The 17149-nt window shown below is 46.7% G+C and overlaps 1 protein-coding gene across 2 annotated transcripts in view; it reads left to right on the plus strand.

The window, feature by feature from the left end:
- The window catches only part of LOC137425141 (phosphoglucomutase-like protein 5), a 111595-nt gene that overhangs the window by 28533 nt on the left and 65913 nt on the right, over positions 1 to 17149 (plus strand). For both annotated transcript variants that reach the window (XM_068113275.2, XM_068113274.2), the window contains exon 2: positions 5557 to 5719. In XM_068113275.2, the coding sequence (XP_067969376.1) occupies positions 5557 to 5719 (163 nt within the window). The remainder of the gene's footprint in view (positions 1 to 5556; positions 5720 to 17149) is intronic.

Here is a 17149-nt window from a genome sequence, read left to right on the forward strand (position 1 = left end):
CCCTGGTATGCACATTGAGCAGCTCCGCTCTGACCGAGCTGGCATTCGCCCTCCCGGCGGCGAACGAGTTTGCTCGCCTGCTCACGGAGTTCCCGGCCCTCACGCGGCCGACGTTTTCGGCCGTCGCAGTACGACATGGGATCGAGCACCACATACCAACCACGGGCCCGCCGGTCTACGCCAGAGCCCGCCGCCTTGACCCAGCCAAGCTCACCGTGGCCAAAGCCGAGTTCGACGCTTTGGAACACCTCGGCATTGTGCGGCGCTCCGATAGCGCGTGGGCTTCGCCACTCCACATCGTCCCAAAACCAGGGGGCGGCTGGCGCCCATGTGGCGACTACCGCCGCCTTAACGACACTACCACCCCCGACAGGTATCCGATCCCGCACATCCAAGACTTCTCCGCCCGTCTGGCAGGACGGGTCATTTTTTCAAAAATCGATCTCATACGGGGATATCACCAGGTACCTGTCAGGGCGGCCGACGTCCCTAAAACGGCCATCATCACGCTGTTCGGCTTATTCGAATTCCTACGGATGCCGTTTGGCCTCAAGAACGCGGCTCAGGCGTTCCAGCGCTTGATGGACGGCGTGCTGCGTGACCTGCCGTTCCTCTTCGTTTACCTGGACGACATCCTCGTCGCCAGCACGTCCCGGGCCGAGCACCTCCTCCACCTCCGAACATTGTTCAGGCGCCTCAGCGAGCACGGCCTCATCGTCAACCCGGCCAAATGCCACTTCGGCACGACGGCCGTTGATTTTTTGGGCCACCACATCACCAAGAACGGGGCCGTGCCGCTGCCAACCAAGGTCGAGGCCATCACCACGTTTCCGCGTCCCCGCTCCATAAAGTCCCTGCAGGAATTCCTGGGAATGGTGAATTTCTATCACCGCTTCGTGCCCGCGCTGCTCAACTCATGCGGCCCCTCTACGAAGCCCTCCGGGGCCAGCCGGCCAAGCACGACATCGTCTGGTCTGCAGCAATGGACGCGGCCTTCCAAAGCTCAAATCGGGCCCTCGCCGACGCAACACTGCTCGCTCACCCGGTGCTCAACGCTCCCATCGCCCTCACCACGGATGCCTCCGACTACGCGGTGGGCGCCGTACATGAGTAATGGGTGAACGGGGTTTGGTAGCCACTCGCTTTTTTCAGCCGGCAGCTCCGGCCGAACGAGCTCAAATATAGCACGTTTGACCGTGAGCTCCTCGGTCTACACCTGGCCGTTCGCCATTTCCGCCACCTCCTGGAGGGCCGACCCTTCACGGCGTTCGTCGACCACAAGCCGTTGGTTTACGCAATGGCGAAGGTCACGGAGCCGTGGTCGGCCCGCCAACAGCACCACCTCTCCACCGTGTCGGAGTTTACCACGGACATCCGGCACGTCGCTGGCAAAAACAACGCCGTGGCCGACTGTCTTTCTCGGGCCAGCGTGAACGCGGTCCACCTCGGCGTGGACTTCGCGCTTATGGCGGCGTACCAAACCACCGACACCACGGTGCAAGCCCTCCGGGCGGCGGACACGGGCCTCCACCTGGCCGACATCCCCTTCGCGGACACTGTCCTGCTCTGCGACGTCTCCCAAGGCCAGCCTCGCCCCATCGTGCCCGTTACCTGGCAACGCCGCATCTTCGCCTCCGTCCACGGCCTTTCCCACCCGGGCCGGAAAGCTTCCCAGAAGCTGGTGTCGGCGCGATTCGTCTGGCATGGCCTTCGACGGGACGTCCGCGATTGGACCAGCACCTGCACAGCCTGCCAACAGGCCAAGGTCCACCGACACACACAGGCCCCGCTGGCACCTTTCACCATGCCCGAACGATGTTTCGACCACGTCAACGTGGATCTGGTGGGCCCCCTCCCCCCATCACGGGGGTTCACACACCTGCTCACAATGGTGGACAGGACCACCAGGTGGCCGGAGGCCATTCCCCTAGTCTCCACCACCACCGCCGACATGGCGCAGGCTTTCATCGCCACCTGGGTCGCCCGCTTCGGCGCACCGGCAGACATCTCGTCGGACCGCGGACCGCAGTTCACCTCCGAGCTGTGGGGCGCGGTCGCCCGCAACCTGGGGGTCAAGCTCCACCATACTACGGCCTACCACCCCCAAGCCAACGGGTTGTGCGAGCGATTCCACCGCTCCATGAAGGCCGCGCTCATGGCCGGCCTTCAAGACGGCGGTTGGGCCGACCGGCTGCCGTGGGTCCTTTTGGGCCTCCGCACGGACCCCAAGGAGGACCTCCGGGCATCCACCGCCGAGCTTGTCTACGGCCAGGCGCTACGCGTCCCGGGCGAATTTGTGCCCGACGCTACCAGTCCCTGGTCCGCAGCTCACCAGCGCTCGGACCTCCAGGAGGCCGCCCGACGGTTTGCCCTCGTGCCAACATCCCACCACGGTGACCCCCAGTCCTACGTCCCCCCAGCGCTTCGCACAGCGGACTACGTTTTTGTGCGTCATGACGCACATCGGGGGCCACTCCGGCCGCCGTACGACGGGCCCTTCCGGGTCCTGCGACGGGACGACAAGTCGTTCGTCATCGACATCGGCGGCAGGTCGGACCGGATTGCGGTGGACCGCCTCAAGCCGGCGCACGTGGACATCGACCAACCGCCACGGTTGGCCCTTCCGCCACGGCGAGGCCGCCCCCCGTCCACGGTGCCCCCCACTCGACCGCCCACCACCACACCGGACCCCCCCCCCCCCCCCACGACCCGCCAGGGGTCGCTTCGGCCGGGTCAGCAGGACCCCCCTCAAATTGACCCTGCCGGTGCAAGTCGATTCTGGGGGGACGTGTGTAGCGGCTACCGCTGGGTTTACACAATCGCCTTGCACCTACCAAGGACGCGGAGCGATCACCATGCCGGGCTCGTCCAGGACGCCCGGGCAGGCCCGCGCTCAACTTGCCAGGCCTCGGCCGGGACGCCCGGGCATGCCCGGGCACGCCCGGCCACGCCCGCTCTCGACTTGCCAGGCCGCGTCCGGGACGCCCGGGCATGCCCGCCCTCGACTTGCCAGGACGCCCGGCCACGCCCCCTCTCGCCTTTCCCGGGCAAACGCTCCGGGATAATGTGTGTATATACAGACTTGGCATTTAATATGGAATTTTTTTTCTTCTTGACTTGGGTTTACTTTCTTAACTCAGTATATCAATCTGGTGAGTTTCTTTTACACTTTGGAGATTTATTTGTTAAAAGAACCATGTCACTGATTGTCTGTCACAGCAAGAAGTCAACAACAGGATTATATCACAGGTGGCGTGGCAAAATGTACGGACAGGTGCATTTGATGATTGGCTTCACAGTCAGGTATACAAGGGTTGTTGCGTTTTGTATTTATGGAAAACAACTGCTGCACATCTCCAAAAGTTATTGCCGCTTCCTCTGGAGATGGTCCATCAACTCGACAATGCTGTTTGTCATGGAGTGGTGGCTTTACGAAATTACGGCATGAAACAGCGTGCTATTGCTCGGCAGTATGGCATCACTCAAGGTCAGGTGTCAAAGATCCTGAAACGAAATGCTCAGAGGGGTGTCCCTACTCCAATACCGAGGCCAGGACGTCCCCGCAGAACCATAAGGAGGGATGATCGCCAGCTGCACCGGTTAGTCCGCAATGGCCGTACCAAGTCAGCTAATCGGCTTAGGGCTGAGTGGCAGCAACTGACAAATGTGCCTGTATCCAGAAGGCTAGTCAACCAACGACTGGTTCAAGCAGGCTATCGTGCCAGGCGTTCCCTGAGAAAGCCACGCCTGACCAGACAACACCGCCAGCGCCGATTGCAGTGGGCCAGAGAGCACCGTCAATGGCAGCCAGGACACTGGAATCACGTGATCTTCAGTGACGAGTCTAGATTTCTGGTCTATCGTCAAGATGGCCACGTCTGAGTGCGCAGGCAAGTGCATGAAGCCTACAACAAAGATTGTATAGTGCCAAGAGTCCAAGCTGGAGGGGGTGGGGTGACCGTTTGGGCTGCTTTTCATGCAGGGGGCAAAACTGACCTGGTTGTTCTGAATGGAAACCTGAACCAGTTCAAGTACAGGGCCATTCTGGAAGAAACATTGCTTCCATTTGCTCGTGCAGCCTTTCGAGGAAACTTTGTCTTCCAAGATGACAATGCACTGCCTCATCGTGCTCGCATGATCCAACACTTTCTTGCTGACCGTGGTGTAGAGCATATGGAGTGGCCTGCCATGTCCCCAGATATGAATCCGATAGAGAACTTGTGGGCAGAATTAACGTGTCAAATCGACCACTTGGACCAGCAGCCGACCTCTGTGCGTGAATTGCAGCAGGCTATTGTAACTGCATGGCAAGCGATTCCTGTTCAAACCTTGGCAAATCTCGTGAACAGCATGCCTCAACGTGTACGTGCTCTCCTGAATGCTCGTGGGGGTTACACGAAGTACTGAACTGTAATTTTACTGTCCGTAATCCCAGTCGTAATTTAACTTTTGTATTTGTTAAAAAAAAGTTGGCTAATGTGCAAAATAAAGAGATACTTCTGGAAAACGTACAGAAGTTTAACACAGTACTGTCCATGAATTGAGTTCGATATCAGTTTACATCACTTTCAAGGATCAATTTATTGTTTCGAAATGTCAAATGTGGTTTTTGTTTCTTTTAAAGGTCACATTAACAAAATCTAGAATAATTTCAACATAATTCCAATGAACTTTTGGTTCTAAGACATCTTGAAAAGTCAGTTCACCCCCACAAAAAAAATTCCATATTAAATGCCAAGTCTGTATATTGCTGCCCGATAAACGGGCTTTTCAGAGTTCCCGAGTTTTGTGACAATAAAGAAACTCGGACGAATTCCAGCTTTTTGTCGTGTCCATTCTTCCGACTACGTGGGAGCACAGCTCCTTCAGTACTGCATTTCCATGTTGATTTAGCTAGCCTACTGCAGCTGGCAATTATATCTGGGCGTGATTCCTTCGAAACCCATTTCACAAAGCAGGCTGAAGTGCGATGGATGGACATACGTCACTACACTAACCAATCAAATCTAATCATTTGATCCACATCTGGGCCTTGTGAACAAAGCTCATGTTTTCCAATTGCTCAGCAGTGCATGGGAAAAAAAAATAACATCACTTTGAGCAAATTGGACAGCTTTTTGCAAGAACTGCCAATATCCTTGAAAATCCACATTGAATGGAAGCGGGAGCTTTTCATTCAACTCAGATTGATTGGAAAAGAATGTTCTGAATAACCTGGATCAGCCTGAACCAAAGTTTTCCACTCCACATTGAGTGTTGCATGGAAACGAGGCATACCGTAATTTACTTTGAGTAATTACCCCTGAACATTACCCTACATTTTCTCATCATGGTACTCTATCTCCCTCTCCTTCCCTCCCTCTAAGTAATTATTGATTATTGGAAGGGACACTGTATTGCTGCCGTCTATTATTGTATCTGGACAGCAAACAAACCTTGTACATTTTGAATCATGCTCTCATATAATCATATCAGTCAAATGTGAGTGTATTTGAGGATAATAGTACAGTAATGAGACCGGACAGAATTATAAATTATACATGCCCTTCTACATAGGTGGGCAGACTGGTGGTGGGTCAGCATGGTCTCCTGTCGACGCCAACCGTTTCCTGCATAATTCGCAAGGTCAAGGCCATCGGAGGGATCATCCTTACAGCATGCCGTCATCCGGGTGGCATTGGCGGAGATTTTGGTGTAAAGTTCAACATTTCAAATGGAGGTGATTGTAGATTCTATAAAACGCATATCACTACAGTTGATTAACTGTTTGGCAAGGGGTATCAGTGGAAAATGGATTTAAGAAGTGGAAATGGATAAGAGGAGTACAACTTGGTATAGTCAATAGGAGCTTAAAAGCATGTCAGATATTTCTGATTTCAATCCAATATTATATGCACAAAAAAAGCAATATATATATATATATATATATATATATATATGTATATGTATATATGTATATATATATATATATATATGTATATGTATATGTATATATATATATATATGTATATGTATATATATATATATGTATATGTATATATATATATATATATATATATATATATATATATATATATATATATATATATATATATATATATATATATATATATATATCTAAAAAAATTTTTTTTTTTTGCAACTACTCACTACTACACTGACACACTGATAAAAATATTTCCTGTTTTCTAGGTGGGTTAGAAAGCTGCAATTTTATATAACTAGTGAGATACCCGTGCTAAGCACGGGTGGGAGGCCAGAAGCAAACAGGCAATGCAGATACCGCGAATGCTAAAGCATGAAACCAATAAATTCCACATTCCTGTAGCACCCTCAGTCACACGTCAGACATGGACAGCAAGTTCGTGAAGGACTTCCATGAAAAACGGGTACGTTAACGTATAGAAACATCCATCGTAGGTCCGTGGCGAATCTGCATATGGCGATCCGCGAAGTTCACGTTTAGAAAGTAGAAACAATCACGGCATGTCGTCCTTTACGTGAACTTGATATCTCTTTTCTCATTCCAAACAACATAACTCCAATCACAAATTAATCACAAAATAAACTTTTAACAACATTGTTGATGTTTCCTTCATTGTAAAAACTACCAAGTCAACAGTTAAAAGGATTTTGAGCCGATTGGTGTTACGGCCTCGGCAAGATCGATGGAGACAGTGATCTGTTGGCATATACACCGCCCAAATAGCTATGTGGAATTCTCTCATGTGGAGATTAAACCCACGTCGTTTGAACTTTGGCCGAGGTCATTATTTACTTTTAATGATGTTTATATACGAATCAAAAAGAAGATAATTGGTTTTGGGTCGTCCTTTCCGCATATCTCGTGGGATTGTGAGTTGGAGAGACGACCGTGATGGTGGGGAGGGGGTTGGCATTCTCTCAATCAGGGATTCAACCCATGTCCTTATAAAAGGTCTTTGTCTGAGGTCACCGTGTCCGATCGGTGCACCCGAGCAGCGATCGGTGCAGAGGTTTGTGCGGTACCCGCTACCCGGGAAAATAACGTTATGCGGGAGTCCAAACCTGAAAATGCTGGAGGCCAAAGCTGAAATTGGAAAAACAATATAGCCTATTTTACTCCAGGAGATCCCAGGATTACCCACCCAAAATATCGTTGTGATCGGTTCAGCCGTTTTTGCAGCACCGTCAGATGGACGGACGGATGGACAGACAGACAGATGGACGGACATTTGGTGGATTATCGTAAGATTATTTAATTTGAAGCTGTGATTGTGGGGAAGAAATCACAAAACTGTCCAATAATGAAAATATCCGTAAAAGAATGTCCGATCTGTAAAAGTAAATATCCGTAAAAGAAAAAAGGATGTCTGTGGAGCATCACTCTTGTTCAAGCAGAGTCACGTGACTAAAGACAATGACATGCCACATGATCTTGCATGGGCACCATTGCTCCGCAAAGGGAACTGGTGTTTTTCGGTTTGATGGCGGTGTGATGAAAGAAGTGTCTGTTTTTTTTTTGTCATTTATGGACACTTTAGTGATTGAAAGTCGTAAACATTCTTCTTTATGAATTGTGGATTGTGGTCAGATTCAGATTAGGAAAAAAGGCGCTAGAAAAGGGTGATGGAAGCATTTCATGGTAATGGCTTGCATTGATGCAGATTTTATATTTTAAAGTATGCCTATTTCAAATCAAGTGTTCTGGATTCAATTTTTATTTTATTTTAACCTTTAATCCTCAATTCAAAACGGTTACCCTATTTTTACTTTTTACGGTGTAGCCCGTAGTGCAGTGGCGTCTGGAACAGTGTTTGTCTGACCGTATGTCCCCACAAACGTCCACCAATCAGAGATGAGGACCTGATCACATGCCAGCGAGTGTCGTAAGGTAGGTATGAGGTTTCAGAAATTCCTCTATACAATTATGATTTTGAAATGCCATCGACAAGGACCTTCCTCCCGAATACGGAAGTGAACAGATGATGATGGTTCGCGAGTTTGATAATATCTCGATACGATCATGTTTTAACATAATATTTTTATATATTAATAGGGCTGACAGGATGGCATAGAGGTACGCACTCTCGCCTCTAAGCTGTGTAGCCTGGGTTTGAACCCCAACCCAGCTATAAATTGTCAGTTTGGTGTTTCACAGGCAGGGTGATTCATCAATGTGTGCCATCCCTCGGATGGACGTTAAACTGGGAGTCCTGTCTGCCAGCATGGGTTGGTGGGTGTTAAAGATCCCATGGTGTCCTTCGCAAAGAGTAGGCGAGCATCTTCGGCACCATGGCCAATTTCGAAATTCCTGCCATAACTAGGCGAGCGTCAGGCCTGGCCAGACCAGTTCATGAAAGACCTGGGCCAAGCTTCCCCCTGGCCAAACCCACAAGGAGGGATAATAGTGGTCGTTAAAGAGCAGCAAAATTTGATATATTAACACTACAGTATTAATTTGTGATTGGAATGATGAATGATGCTGTTTGGAATGAAAATATAGAGAATGTGCTGTCAATGCCTGACGTTCGACTGAAGGTGGCACAGGAATGTGGACTTTATTGTCATCGTTTGCCATTTGCCGTTATTTTATTCATTTTCACGAAGTCATTCATGAACTGGATGTCAATGTCTGAAGTCAAAAATTTTACTACTTACATTATTCCGCTTCCCACTTCCACTTCCGGTTCCTCCGGCAAGGAAGTGTCCTTCAAGCTTTCCACGTCGTCAAAGTTAAGTATTTTCCCATTCGTGTCTTTGTCAAATTTCCACTGGTTATTTTACTGCGTATGTGTTAGTGTGTGTTTCTAGTTAGACCTTGGTTTTGTTATTCCTACAAACTTGTGTGTAATTAGTCGATTTTTGTTTGCACCGCGTGCGTGGCCTGGTCCCTCGAGGCTTCCCTCCCCCTGGCATTATTTTGTAAACTCAAGTTCTTTGATTCGCTGTATTGCTTTTTTCTTTGATTTTCTTTTACTCCGTCATGCAAAGTCCTTTCTGGGCACTTCTGAGCTTCTCACCACGTACAAAGCTTTCATCCACAGCTCAATGGAATACTACTCTCCCCTCTGGGCTGGTGCTCCTGCCTCACACCCAGCTCGGCTTCATGCAGTTGAAACCAAAGCATTCAGAATCATTGGTATATCCCGCGATGAAACTGATTCTGAGGGCCTTTCTCTCTCTCACCACACGCAGGTTGGTGGTCTTTCTGTCGTCTACAGACTTCTCTCCGGCTTTGCTACCCCTGCTCTGTCTGTGCTCTGCCCCCCAAATATTCCTGCAGGATGCACAAGATTACCCCCCCCCCGCTCTGTCTGTGCTCTGCCCCCCAAATATTCCTGCAGGACGCACAAGATCTGCCAGCAACCCTCTTCTGGTGCAACTGCCAAAATCAAGACTCTCTGCTCACCTTCACTCTTTCATTCCTCTTTTCTCCTGCCTCTGTAACAATCTCCCACACTCTCTTCAATCCCACTCCTCCCTCCAGGTCTTTAAAACAGCTGTTCACCACCATCTCCTATCTTCCCCCCATCCAAAACCTTGATCTTTTCTACCCCCGTTAAAACACCCCAAATCCGCCTCTTTAAATCCCCAACTTCTTTCCTGAAATTCCTAGTGGTGTTCACTTGCTTTATACCATGTACCCCTCTTCCCCTCCCCCCAGCCCTCTCCCTTCCACAGATCTACCGACGTCCTTGTTCTCTACTGTTGTTGTGCTTGTGTGCTTCCCACTCTCTCCCCCTCTTGTCTCCCGCTCCCTTCATTGTATGTTTTACGTGTCTGTGCATGTTTTCATGTTCAATGTGTTAGCTCTTACACGAGCCTCGATTCTGTATACATTTTTTTTTTCTCGCTGCTAACTGGTATTCCCACCCAGGTCATACTATCCTCTTCAACTAAAGTATCACATAAGCCCGGCTGTGCTGCTGTTAGACTATCGGTGTTGTTTTTGTTGTAGAACGGGTACCGGTGTAATAAAATTATTCCAACGCCGATATTTTCATGTTAAAATGACTTTGTTTACCAGAATACAATTATGTAAAACCGGACCAACAACTATTGAAAGGTTTAAATGCTTTTTAACTCCACATTTATATTCAAAATGGCTGCCATATATATATATATATATATATATATAGATATTGAATTCTTTACATGCACTAAATGTTTTCATTGACATGCACTGAATGGAATCTTTTTTTTTTTGGGATTCAGAACTTGTAAAAATGACACAACATAATTTGCAAAAGACTATTTCTGGCAGGCATGTTGAATTTTGGAGAAGAATCCCTCCCATTTCTCATTGGAAACTTCGTTGTGCCGACAAAATCCAAAGAACTTTACGAGTATATTATTGCGACGCCAACGAAGATTTAATACATTAATTTCAGTTAAATATGAACTCGAGCTACTTGATACCCAACTCCACCCCATTTCTCACACACCCATATGAATGTGTAAAATCCTACTCTTCTTAAATACTGAATTTTACACAGATCATAATCGGTGTTAGTTCTTGATGTTTAGTCTTCTAAAATGTTCTGGCACTGGCGGTCGGTGGTCTAACAATTGCAGCCATCTGTGCAAGGTAATCTTAACTTTCTGCAGCTGCGGCACATACTCAGGCACCACTTGGTGCACCCTCAGGACACAATCTCTGTGTATGCTTTGGGAATGGGAGAGAGAGACCGAGAGTAACTCTGGAACCAACTTCTCATCCTTATGAGTCCATCCCATAGATGTTACACATGGGTGAAGGTGAAGGAAGTGTGATTGGTTCTAAATACTCGCTTCGTAGTGAGCACGGTAAATGCGGAACCGTGCTGCATCGGATGTGGGAGGGAGGTTTTCTTGAGCTCACCCCATGAAAAACAGCTCGACTTGGGCCTGAGCACAACTGTCTACATTAGAAAATCCATACAACTTGCAAATGAAGATCTCTGATGACTTGATGACTCCATCGGTGATGTCACCTTTACCCAGACTGTTCAACAACAAGTGGTGCTCCTTGAACATGGGCCAAGCAGTTACCTTGGAGTGTCCAAATAGCTGCGACACACTGTCACATCCATTAATGGAGTGAAATCCGATTATTTCTTGTTTCTAATTGTGGAATCGTAAGCTTGCTACCGATGTCATGTACTGGAATGGAATGAATTTTGGAAAATTGGCAGTGCCAGCCTTCATGCACAGATATAAACATAGCATTTTATTAAAATATATCAACAACAGCAGCAGAACATCAATGCTGTCCACTGACACCACAGTGGATTCTACATTAGTATGCAGACAATGGAGAATTAGTCAAGTGTCAGCTTCCTCATGCTCAGCTTGTAGTGACCTGACAGTTGTGGGTTCTGCGAATCCTCCAGTTACACCAATGGACTTGCCTGGATGGACTCTGCTTGATGAAATGGTCAGATAGAAACAAAGCCAGCTGATTTCAGTGAGACAAAGTTGGACCAATTTTCTGGTAGTGGCACCTGGCCTTCTACATGACGTTGTTTTGGTTTTATGCCATACTTACGTTTCACTTATGTGCTGGGCTTTATTTTTTAATACATGGGCTGAGACTCGTGATAGAGCTGACACACACACAAACAGACATACTGACGAGACAAAAACTTAACACAGCCACTGAGCTTGGGGGAAGTGCCATCACTAACGTCACTTCCCGGGATACTCTGGGTACCAGCGACGTCATAACAATGGCGCAGCTTTTCTCACCGTACTCAACGGGGCATTTCCTTAAGAGGAATTTCCTCCTCCCCATGAATGCCAACCAATGGGGATTTTCCGTGCTCCATCCTTTCAAGCAAGGAAGCAGCACGTACCATTTTAAAAGTCTTTGTTATGACTTGAACCAGTCAAAAACTGGATGGGTGTTTTTTTTTAGGAGACGCCATCTCCTTATTGGATGGCCGTTGGCTCCCTACGGGAGCTCATCCATCCTTTGCCAGGTCAGATGTTGTTTTTGGTCCTGGCAAGGTGGGTATCACAGTCACCCTCCCCACTAGCAAAGCCAGTGAGAGGTGTCGGTTTTGTTGCCGACAACCCGACCATGCAGCAGGTAGCACTGGGTTACATGTTACCAGTGGAAATCCCAAAACACTGACCTGACAAATAATCTTTTTGGACTTTTTGATTTTGACAGACTTGATGGATTCTTCCAATACCTGTGGAATGCTACATCGATGTGGTAATACGCGTCTGCCATTTTATAAACCGTTTGAACAAATACTGTACATCTGCATATTCACTGAATGTAATTGTGTCGCTTGGTTTTCCCAGTGCCACAACTAACGCCTGGCCATCAATAACAAGGCAGCTTGCTTCTCGAAACGACACAGCTTCTGTTGTAGTTTGGTCAGTTGTTAGCACTGCAGATCTGTTGGTTGCATGTAATGTTACAGTGGAACTGGCATTATTTTGTGCTGCAGAATTCTGTCCAGGTTCGCACTGCACCCTGTCATGTAAGCTGTAATTATACTTTGTAAGATGTTTCTATCACCTTTTATTGAGTTCTGTTTGCCTTTACTTTCTTCTTCTACAGTATACAACGTTGAAAATGTCAGTTCCTGGTTCTTATGTAGAGGAGCTTTGAAGTCGATTTGTTTGGCATCATCTTGCACTTTGCCCAATCGTCTTTCCACAAAGACATCAAGTTGTTTTTGGCCTAGTTCCACAGCACCAAGAAGTGACTCCTGAATGGCAGATGTAGCCATGTCCTTGTTCTTCAACAAAGCCATTACCATATTGCCCTCATCATTATTATCCCTGGTGATTCTCCATATGTATTATGTTAGTTGTAAGAATACACATCCTCGTCCTAACTGACTCGCAGCATTGTCTTGGTCTCATACGATATTATATCTTCTTAGTGTCGAGCCAATCCTTGTAATACCAACTAAGGCCCTGCTCCTCTTTCTGGTTACATTTAATGATTTAACCACTCGGTGCCGTCATCTGCATCTTCCTGGTTGAAACGTCGATCTGAAGCCTTGACCACAAAGTTGCCATCTTTGCATTCCTTTTGAACCTCAAAAGGGAGCCAATTCATTTCTGCAAGGTCGACCATGCCCCACCAAGTATTATTGAGATGGTCATATCGGTAAAAGTTTTTACGTCCGAATGCGCACAAGTGAAGATCACGTGGTGCTCAAATGAAGAGCAATAGGACTCCAACCATTTGAATGTAATGCCACCATAATTGGGTATTTGGATTCTCTGTCTTCAGTTTTTCTCCAAACTCTTTGATAATCCCATGTGTTTTTTGTCGCCAATTTTTCAATCAGTTTAGCAATTGTATCAGATTGCGGGTACGTGTCAAACAAACTTATCTCTATTTTCAAATAAGGATAAAGGCTTTGCAGATAGCCAGAGAAGTGGGGAAACAGTATCTGCCATCGAGCTCGTAGTGCGAGTTTGTGAGCTCTTCTAACATGAGCACAACCTTGAATGGTCTTGAATGGCGCAAGATTGGAGGTCACGTTCTTTCGAAGCTGTCCATGCGCTCACGCTTTCGAAGTTAAGTAATTTTTTCACAATTGTGTTTTTGTCGAAACTGTATCTATAGTGTACTTATAGTGGGTCCGTAGTAAGATTCTCGGTGTTAATTTGTCATACCTGTATACAAAATCGTCGGTTAATTCGTGTCACGTATTCTGAGGCCTAGTAGGCTTCCGTGTCCGACCTTGAGGCTTTGTTTTTCTCTCAGCGGTTCGTCGATTGCGCTGCAATTACTTTCGTTCTCTGTTGTTGTCCCAGTCTTTCATCCCATACTTCCTTGTTTAAAATCTCAACTAAAAAAAAAAACAAAAACAAGCAAACAAATATTTCCTTCTCTGCTCTTATTCGTTTATTCGTTGTTCTTACTGCCAAAATCAAGATGCTCTGCTCACCTTCACTCCTTCATTCCTCTTTTCTCCCGCCTCTGGAACAAACTCCCTCACTCTCTTCAATCCCACTCCACCCTCCAGGTCTTTAAAACAGCTGTTCACCACCATCTCTTATCTTCCCCCATCCAAAACCTTGATCTTTTCTACCCCCGCTAATTTCACCCCAAATCCACTTTTTTGAAATACCAACTTCTGTCCTGGAAGTCCTTGGCGTCCTTGTGTTTTATACTTCTCCCACCCCCCCCCCCCCTTCCCACGCCTCCTCCCCCCAAGCCCTCTCCCTCCCACACATCTCTCTGCTCTCAAATGTTATGCTTGTGTGCTTCCCCTTCCCTCCCCATCTTGTCTTCCGCTCCCTCTTTTTATATATTTTGTTTGTCTTGTTGATTTGTTTGTGAAATAAATGTTAGCTCTTTCACGAGCCTCGATTCAGTATACAAAAACAAACAAACAAACAAAAAAAAAAACTGTCATAGATTGCTGAGCATCTTTTTCCCCGATGACACTACCTTCCGTCCATAACTCGTATAACCCCAGTCCTGCATGAAGTGACTCAAGACACCGAAAAATTGAATGGCAGTGTGCAATCCCCCAAGATGTGGTGTCAGTATGTTCTTGTACGCAGGTACGGACCACTTAAGTTCCACCAGTTTGGGTGCTACCTGAAGTGTTAATGTAACCCAAAAATGGTGCAAATGCGCATATTATGGTATATTTAATCTTTTACAAATAAATGACCAACACAGGGCTTCTGGTAGTAAGCAAAACAACTCTTGCGGTGTGTAAGTTATGTATACTAGGGCATGCCCGTACTATATCTATATCTAAAATTATATCCCCCCCTCTATTTACATGAAATGGTTTGGGTCATGAAATGTTTTGGTCCATTCGCAACGCCAAAGCGAACGGCGAACGCTTTACATGAAATGGTTTGGTCCATGAAATGTTTTGGTCCATTCGCAACGCCAAAGCGAACGGCGAACGGCTTGCGAGTACAGTGACAATCCCCCCGGGGTTTTAATTAGTTTTAAAACATCGTTTAACGCCAACATAGCGCCAACATAGTTTGCCGACGGGAAATAAATGAATACGCTCTCAAATGTGCCATCCGAGGCAGAGTGTGTTCGCCACGTTCGGCACACGCGATAGCTCGCTGCTCTCTGATTGGTTGAATCGTTTTTTGGACATAGCTCGGTAAGTAATTGTCCGATTAATATGAAACCTTGAAAAGGCACATCCTCGGGTCCCCAGCAATATACCTGGCAAGTTTAAAGTATATCGGACCCGTGGTTGTCGAGAAACAGCGGTCACAGACAAACAAACAAACACACAGAGATTAGTGGAATTATAGATAGTCTAGGGCATGCCCGTACTATATATATATCTAAAATTATATCCCCCCCTCTATTTACATGAAATGGTTTGGTTCATGAAATGTTTTGGTCCATTCGCAACGCCAAAGCGAACGGCGAACGCTTTACATGAAATGGTTTGGTCCATGAAATGTTTTGGTCCATTCGCAACGCCAAAGCGAACGGCGAACGGCTTGCGAGTACAGTGACAATCCCCCCCCCCCCCCCCCCCCCTCTATTTACATGAAATGGTTTTTATTAGTTTTAAAACATAGTTTAACGCCAACATAGCGCCAACATAGTTTGCAAACGTGAAATAAATGAATACGCTCTCAAATGTGCCATCCGAGGCAGAGTGTGTTCGCCACGTTCGGCACACGCGATAGCTCGCTGCTCTCTGATTGGTTGAATCGTTTTTTGGACATAGCTCGGTAAGTAATTGTCCGATTAATATGAAACCTTGAAAAGGCACATCCTCGGGTCCCCAGCAATATACCTGGCAAGTTTAAAGTATATCGGACCCGTGGTTGTCGAGAAACAGCGGTCACAGACAAACAAACAAACAAACAAACACACAGAGATTAGTGGAATTATAGATAGATTGTATTGCAACTGGCCGCCATTTTGAATTTTAATTTAGAGGGTTAAAATCGCAAAATCGTTTCTGGCATCCACTTGATTTGGATTCAGCACATCAAAATACCTCTAGTGAACATATATGCCGCCCGTTACCTTTTGTCAAAATTGACGTGGTCTAGTGTTAGCCAAAACCAATTGTAAACAGGCATTTGTTTTCTTCATTACACCATCGACTGAAAATGTGCCAAATGACTCTTCTCCTGTACATATTGTATCGTGTTTATCGTGAAGTCAGGAAGCGAACCCAGAGCACACAATGAATCACTATCTCTCCAGCAGCCTATTACACCATTGTTACTAAGCTAAATTCAATCAACTTATCAAAAAGGAAAGTTGATACCTTGCACGATAACTCGGATTGGCTGTGAACGACATGCAAAGTAGGAAACGGCTACAAGAATATCACAATCGGTTTCTTTTTGATTTTGGTTTACAAGTTCCACCCCTTAATGTTTGTGTCCCACTTAGAATCATTAACTGTCTCTTAGCATTTCCGAGCAACACATTAGAGTGTAAACAGTAGTTTTATTTTAATATTCTGACTTTTTACATCCCTTCTGCTGGCGTTAGTTTGTAGATGTTAAAGATGCCATGGTGGCCTCTGCGAAGAGCAGGCGAACTACAGCTGGCACCAGAGCCAAATTCCAAATTCCTGCCCTGACTTCCTGAGTCTGCTTGGCGACCCATCCAAGATTGTAACCCCAGCCATATAAACTGCTGTGGCAGCTCGGTGAGGAGCATGGCTCATGATTAATTGATGGATTTCACATAGAACGCACCCCAGTATCTGCTTGCAGTCTGCAAGCATGCCCACCAATATATACTCGGTCCCCTTAACGGGCGACACAAGACCATTGGAGAATTCTCTCTGTGTTGCAGTTTGCAAGCACCTTCTGCCTGTATTTCCTGTACGTTATTCCTTATCTCTTCATTTTCTATATCTCCAAACTGAATTTTGATTGAATTAAACGCTTCTTCTTCTTTCTACCTTTAAAACCTTTTAAATACATTTTAAAACGCTTCACTAAGCTTGGTGTCGGCTTAACAGTTACGATGGCTAGCTGGAGATCTTAGAGTCTTGAGTTAGAGCCCCTGTCATGCCATTGGAATAACACTAGATGGGTTGACTCAGCCTATCATCCATGCAAAGTTGGCAAAATGAGTACCAGCTTACTGATAACGAGGGCACTGCATCAGCATCACAGCTGTGCTTCCAAAATGATGCAACCAGCAGCCACAGGCAGAATATGAAACCAACAATAAATGCTTCACTTTCCT

Source organism: Myxine glutinosa, chromosome 1 (genome assembly GCF_964187855.1).
Source record: "Myxine glutinosa chromosome 1, kmMyxGlut1.1, whole genome shotgun sequence".
In the NCBI taxonomy this organism is placed as follows: domain Eukaryota; kingdom Metazoa; phylum Chordata; class Myxini; order Myxiniformes; family Myxinidae; genus Myxine; species Myxine glutinosa.